The sequence below is a fragment of the Choristoneura fumiferana genome, chromosome Z, assembly GCF_025370935.1.
Source record: "Choristoneura fumiferana chromosome Z, NRCan_CFum_1, whole genome shotgun sequence".
NCBI lineage: Eukaryota > Metazoa > Arthropoda > Insecta > Lepidoptera > Tortricidae > Choristoneura > Choristoneura fumiferana.
In genome coordinates, this window is record NC_133472.1 from 22920271 (window position 1) to 22927086 (window position 6816).

The following is a 6816-nucleotide window of genomic DNA, read 5'->3' on the forward strand; positions in this document are numbered from 1 at the left end:
AAAAACGGCACTTTGAACCAACGCCTTCCCCTACTGTTTTATTAATCTTAATTTTATTACTAACGTCCTCAATTCTCTTTTGCTTCTCTTAGAACCGATTTAGGACTTTTTTCCCTAGTTTTATTCCTTTCCGTAGATTCTTTACTGCGTAAAGTTTCTCTGGAATAAATTAGCGTTAGCTATTCAATATATAAACGTGTTACACCGAATTTTATCACACACACACACACACACACACACGTACAAATAAAATTATTTTCAAACACTTTTCACTGATCACCGCTGTTAATTACGGCGTCGTAAAATCAACGATAGGTTTATATCGCAAGGGTGAACCCTCATTGCATTGAGTTGCCGCTTGCTGGCAACAAGCGCCCGGCTCTTCTGGTAGTGATCTTTGGTATTTGGGTCGTTGTTCCGGCGTTTCAACCGTCTCATTTTTGTGGACACTTTTCTGTAAAAAATGGCCCAAGATTCTGCTAAAATGTTTTAGTTATTTGGTAGAAATGTATGTATGTATGTAAACTCTTTATTGTACAAAGGAAATTAACAAAATACAACTGACAAACTTTAAGATACTTGTACAAAGGCGGACTTATCTCTTCAAGGATCACTACCAGTCAACCTTTGAGTGGATGAGAGGAGAGGAGCCAATACGTTAGGGTCCGACAAAGGGTGAGTTTAAGAGTTAAATAATGGAAGCTACTATACAGTGCTTTAAACAATATAATACATAAACTACTATATAAATAAATAAACTACTATATATATGACCATAATACATATAATATATAAGCAAAAATAGGAAAGAAATATAGGAATTCTAACAAATAATCGAAAACGACAACAAAATCTACAGCCAATTCGTAAAAACTGAGGCGATTGAAACGCTCGAACATTAATTTATTTATTATAAAACCTCACCACGTATCACCAACGGCAAGGGGAAAAGTGTTAAGAAGTTCTTAAAAAATTCTCACGTGGTTAATGGACGTCTCCAAACACCTTGTAAATATTAGTAAAGAAGTAAGTATTAGAAAACAAATGATTTGAACAAGCTAGAGATTCTTACCGCATGGCCTGAAACACGACGATTTCTTCACGCGGCCGGTTCTCCATATCTCGGTGCGTCGACGGCGGGCTGTTGATACTAACGCTGCCATCATCTGACAATGAATAGTAAAAAAACAAAGTAGTCTATGTATGTAAACTCTTTATTGTACACAAGAAAAGAAACAAAATACAGTCGGCAATTTGGTTTTGTTTCAACAATTTGGCTTGCTTTGTCATCGAGCTACTAGTTATTAATAAAAAATCTGGTTGTAATATTATTCTCGATACTTCTAAAAAAGGTGGACATGAGTTCTACAAAATAAGACAAAGCCGTGGACATAACCTAGTTTATTTATGTAGTCTAATAAAGAAAGGTCCTCCAATAATGATAAAAAATTGTTACTCTGAAACTTCCTGTTTGGTTCTTACCTTCTTGTTCTTTGGAGTCAGAACGGATTCGTTCCGTTCTCGGTCTGCTGCTGCTCGCGAGTGGCGCCATACGGCGACGCATGGCACGCCACTGGTTTTATTAAATGCCTGGAACATACAACACAAGGTCAATTTTGTTATTATTTATTTATCGTATGGAATAGGTGTCACTGCAAAACTGTGCATGAAATACAAATGAAAACTAAACATTAAAACTTAATTCTAGATTTTTTAAATATTCCACGGCTTTTCTCTGACAGCTTCTTGAGGTCATCTATGTGTCCATCGAACTTAGTGATCGGGCATTCCAGTACCATGTGTGGGCCGTCTGTTCCGGGTGGCCACACTCGCAAGCCGCCGACTCGCACCAGCCCCAATTACTCTAAGGTACGCGGAGTTCCAAACATTGGATTTTGTTGACTTATTAATTTGAAATACGACATTTCTTCAAAGTAAATTAATATTTAATAAAATATCAAAACACAAAAAAGAAACTTCGTCGTAAAAGCTGTTGGATAATATCTATCCAGTGAATAGAACTACCAGACGGAGCAGAATGTAAACTCGTACTACCGGTCCTCCGACTTCCGCACAAAAACCGCTCTTTTGGGGAACTCTCTGGGCAACGCATGAGAAGTATCGTATTTACACACTCGTCTTGCCCACTTCTCTGCTCACTTCAGCTGAATGTAAATGCGTCAATAACGTCGACTGCGGTCTCACCGGCGGCTGTCGCTGCGGCGCTCCCCGCAGAGGCCAAGGAAGGGCTGCGGCGACCCGGGCGTCAACACGGCCGGCTGTTGGCCAAGCAAGCTTAACTCCTCGCCGGCGCCCTTGCACCAGCCGAACGCGGTGGCGTTGGGACGGTTCAGGCTGGAACAATACATGTAAGGGAGCATTTGTATAATTAACAAAACGAAATATGTAGTAAACACAAGTACGGCCGAGTAATTGGCGGGGTTAGTATCACTTTTTCTAAAAAAGCAGCTAGTCTAAGAAGCAACTGGTCTACCTAAGCCCAGTTGCTTCTTAGACTAGCTTATAAAAGTAACAAGTGGTTTAAAAAGCAAGTGGTCCTAACCTGTGTCGAAATTTTATTTTGTATTTATTTTGCACTAGGTTCTAGGTTTTCACATTATTAAAGTTCTATGGCCGGGTAAATGGCGTCTTTGTTTACACTTTTCATAAATTGGATTGATATAAACCATAGCACATTGTACTACCGCGTAGAAAAACTAATATTGTATTGTATAGTAGTTACCCGTGTGGCAGCGCGGCGGGCGCGGTGCGCGGGCGCAGAGCCGCGTGCATGCGCGCGGCGCGCGACGCCAGCTCCGCGATCTGCGCAGACTGCTGCAACACGACACGATACCAATGAGGGCTATCGCGGATGAATTCGCCGCTAGAGGCGCTAGTTTAGCGTGAGGTCTCCGAAATGTCAAATCTCAAAGTTTTTGGGTGAGCTACGCGGGTTTATTTATAATTAGAATAATTTTGTGAATATTTTGCATTACCTGAAATTAATTATGGCAATTATGCGTTACGGGGCAATGAATGTCTGTGTTTTGAGACAGTTTTGTCTTTCGGAAACTTTTGTCCTCCCTTTTCCCCGAACAAAACGGGACTAACGCAACACTGTGGTTGTTCAATATTTTTATGGTACGGTTTTAAGGTATTAAATATAATTTAAATGTAAATTTTATTTTCACGCCCATAATAACAAACTAACCACTATACTTCAGGCAGGACCTTTGTCTACAGTGGCGCCAACTGGTGAGCGCAAAAACGGTAGCCCTCGCTATTGTGGTTACCTGTGCGGCGGTGCGTCGGAGGCGCTCGTTGTCAGCGACGAGGCCCCGCAGGGCTGCGCTAGTGTTAGGGCTCGGCGAGCGGCTGCGACTGCGGCTGAGCGGGCCAGGGGACTCCACTATGTTCGTCTGCGACTGAAAAGTGCACATGGTCAGAGACCTATATCAGGTGACTCGCCTGTTCGTTTGCCCCCATCATATTTAAAAAAAAAACGGCCCAACAAATACTATGCGTTTCTAACAACTTTAGATTTGGATTTGCTGACATAACAAAAAAAAAACAGATCCGACATGTACAATCACCTGCATTTAATAGCTGCCACAGCGGAGCGTGAAAAAATAACTGATACGTTCTACCGCCCCTACAGTCATATCAGATATTTATGCTCGCTCAGGGCTACTACGAAACTTGAAACTAGAAGTTCGTGTCGTGCGGTCCCTCTGACGCTTTTACTATTTAATACGAGAGCGAGAGGGACCGCACGACACGAACTTCTTCTACTACTACAGCCCTGCTGATGTGTCAAAGATTGAATGACACCAAAGCCCATACTACGTTTCATTTGTATAGAAAGAGATGGAATGCGATCTTCCTTCGCTGGTATTTTCTTTAGTTTTCCACAGATATTAATGATTTTTGAAGCGTTTTTAGATATTTGGCAAGAGTATAATCCCAAAAAATTTATAAAAAAAAAATGATAATTCAACATACCTGACTAAAATTAACATTCTTCTGTTTCTTTAAATCATTAACCATTGTGCAGGCCTCACCTCCTCCCTCACACCCATCCCATCTCATTATTCATCACCAGATTGATCTTAGAATTAACATTACTAATATCGGTGATAGTACTCCGCTCTATACATTTCGGCTCCCTGTTACCCTCCAAATAGTTCTTTATTAAAATTAACTCTTCTTTCAATAGCTCGTAATGGGTTTTCATGTTGTTATCGACTTTTACGTTGACGATTTTGTTGTCGGATTGACTTTTTCGTGTGTCAAGCTCGATGCGCTCGCGGTTGAGGCTGTCTCGCTCCGACTTCATGGATTCTAGATGCTCTTCTAGCATTGCTAATTCGTCTGCTATCTGTTTGCGCATGTCTTCACCGCGTTGTTTTAACATTTCTTCCGCTTCTGTTAGCTGCGCTTTAAGACTTTGTTCCTGTTGGAAATTTTGATTGATTTATTTGTTAGCGTGACTTGATATTTTTTAATCATATAATAATAGAAGCAAGGACTTTAGAATAATCTATACCTAGCCTTTACCTGCGGCTTCTCTCGCGTAAACCATTAAATCTGACAGTCAAATTCAAATTTACAGCGTTCCCACTGGAATTCCAAAAACTTACATTGTGGTCTTCACTTACGTTGCAGACGGGACACCCATTGTATCCCTTGGGAATATCGCGGTGAAAAGTTGCCTATGTGTTACTTTACAGATTCAGCTTTCTACATATACAATTTCATCAAAATCCAACCATCAGTTTTATCGTGAAGGAGTAACAAATAATACTAAGACATCCTTACCCTTTCAGCGAGCCGTTTGGTCTCGGCCCTCACCGCTTGCATGGCGCTAGTCATTTGCGCGTGCTGCGTGCGCAGAGCTTTGGCCAAGCCCCAGAGGAAGCGCTTCTTGTGTTCAATGTTGCCTTCCAAAGCTGCCTCGCGCGCTTTGAACGTCTCCTCCAACTAAACACAAAACAATATATATCATGGGACAATTGACACCATTTTACCTCTTAAATAATAAAACTTAATAGAAAACGGGAAAATAAAACGAATGACGTAAAAATCATCATTATCTGTTGAAAAAGCAAGATATGAGCGATTCAAGTTTCCATGCAATCTCTTTCTAAAAAAAATAAATTCAGTATGAACTTTCAGTACTAGCATTATGACGTCAAAGTCTATAACGGACCTCTCTCTCTAACTCACAATTTAACACGTACGGCCCGGCAACGATCCACTAAGCTCTTACGCTATGCCAATGCATATCCCACGGCAGTCACTTCTATACCAGTGACACGTATACGTGTCACAGACGTAATGCATTCCTGTGCCAGTGACACAACGTCTGTTACTTTTTAGTTCTTACTCCTATGCCAGTGACATGTATTATTAAGGCTGGTTTAAGCGTAAGAACTTAGTGGAACGTTAACGGAGCCGAATGTGACGATCCAAGCTCTTACGCTAGGCATAGCGCATATCACAGAGCAGTCACAAATACGTGTCACTGGCATAGGAGTAAAAACTAAAAAGTCACAGTCGTTGTGTCACTGGGAGCGAACGTGTTAAGGTTTATGTAATTTACGTTACAAGTCCTTCCTCCATTTACATATTACTATGTGCACCAATTTTCAACCCAATCGGTTCCGTAGGTAGTTTAGGAGCTAATTTGGCTGTGTGTTTTACCATTTGAGGTCCGGAAGTTTCGGACCAGAACCCTAAAAATGGTTGAGTAGATAAATAATTCACAAAAAAAAGTTACAAACGCGCCGTCGGCGTGCGGTATGGGTATACCTAGGTACAGAAAGTATTCTGTTTTATTACCTCATTTTGCCTTTGTTGAAAGTGTATTGCGTGGCTGGCGAGGGAGCGTTTGATCTGTTCTTCCGTCTCGTTCTTCAACATGTCTGCCTCTGTCTCGTAAACCGTCTTTTGCTGTTCAAATATCTGCAATAAGATCATACAGTAAAAAATAAAATGTAGTTTGAAGGTTGCGCAAAGTTTGAATCCTCACCGACTGCAATGAAAATGAGTAGATTGATACAAAAGTACAGTGAGAATAATTATTATCTGAAATGTTATCGAAATCCGCCTATGATGTGGAGTGCGGATAGGCGGAGCATAGGTAATTTGTCTGTTGGAGCGGTTGTAAATTATGATTATGAACACTTTTTATTAAAGTCAGTCAAAGTCAAAATATCTTTATTCAATTTAGGCCAAAACACTTATGAATGTCAAAAAAAAAACTACCACCGGTTCGGAAAAACCTCTGTTGAGAAAAATCCGGCAAGAAACTCAACGAGGTATATTTTTTTAACAGATTTACAACAATTAAAACATTATTTAAGAGAGTGTTGACTGAACCACTGCGTGAGCCCGACTGGCACTTGGCCGTTTTTTAATTAAGGCGCTCGTCGCTCGATTCATCATCATCCCAGCCTATATACGTCCCACTGCTGGGCACAGGCCTCCTCTCAGAACAAGAGGGCTTGGGCTATAGTTCCCACGCGGGCCCAGTGCGGATTGGGAACATCACACGCACCATTGAATTGCTTCGCAGATTTGTGCAGGTTTCCTCACGATGTTTTCCTTCACCGCAAAGCTCGTGGTAAATTTCAAATGTAATTCCGCACATGAATTTGGAAAAACTCAGAGGTGCGAGCCGGGGTTTGAACCCACAACCCTCTGTTTGAGAGGCGATAGGTCAAACCACTAGGCCACCACGGCTTTTTTTTTCATTGCAGCGATAAATCTGGTCACGTGACCCCATTTTGAAAGTGATTTTGAATTTCCCGCGAC

The 6816-nt window shown here is 41.2% G+C and overlaps 2 protein-coding genes across 2 annotated transcripts; both read right to left on the reverse strand.

The window, feature by feature from the left end:
- Window positions 1–1499: 1499 nt before the first annotated feature.
- On the reverse strand, window positions 1500–4047 carry LOC141433862 (uncharacterized). The gene is made up of 5 exons (XM_074096373.1): window positions 4003–4047; window positions 3294–3425; window positions 2744–2835; window positions 2206–2355; window positions 1500–1590 (listed from the first exon to the last, which is right to left on the reverse strand). Exons 1-5 carry the CDS (start codon window positions 4045–4047, stop codon window positions 1500–1502), a joined length of 510 nt encoding a protein of 169 aa, XP_073952474.1.
- Window positions 4048–4069: 22 nt separating this feature from the next.
- Window positions 4070–6177, reverse strand: LOC141434625 (uncharacterized). The gene is made up of 3 exons (XM_074097404.1): window positions 5842–6177; window positions 4819–4980; window positions 4070–4453 (listed from the first exon to the last, which is right to left on the reverse strand). The coding sequence occupies exons 1-3, from the start codon at window positions 5977–5979 to the stop codon at window positions 4070–4072; spliced, it is 684 nt and encodes a 227-aa protein (XP_073953505.1). The 5' UTR covers window positions 5980–6177.
- Between the last annotated feature and the right edge of the window lie 639 nt (window positions 6178–6816).

What these genes read in the sequence shown, in the direction of transcription:
- LOC141433862 (XM_074096373.1), bottom strand. Translation starts at nt 4,047, where the DNA reads ATGGTTAATGATTTAAAGAAACAGAAGAATGTTAATTTTAGTCAG. An exon ending in AGAATGTTAATTTTAGTCAG is followed by an intron (nt 3,426 to 4,002) that starts GTATGTTGAATT and finishes TGCACTTTTCAG; the next exon opens with TCGCAGACGAACATAGTGGA. An exon ending in CGCCGCAGCGACAGCCGCCG is followed by an intron (nt 1,591 to 2,205) that starts GTGAGACCGCAG and finishes TGTATGTTCCAG; the next exon opens with GCATTTAATAAAACCAGTGG.
- LOC141434625 (XM_074097404.1), bottom strand. Translation starts at nt 5,979, where the DNA reads ATGATCTTATTGCAGATATTTGAACAGCAAAAGACGGTTTACGAGACA. An exon ending in TTCAACAAAGGCAAAATGAG is followed by an intron (nt 4,981 to 5,841) that starts GTAATAAAACAG and finishes TTTTGTGTTTAG; the next exon opens with TTGGAGGAGACGTTCAAAGC. An exon ending in CCAAACGGCTCGCTGAAAGG is followed by an intron (nt 4,454 to 4,818) that starts GTAAGGATGTCT and finishes AATTTCCAACAG; the next exon opens with GAACAAAGTCTTAAAGCGCA.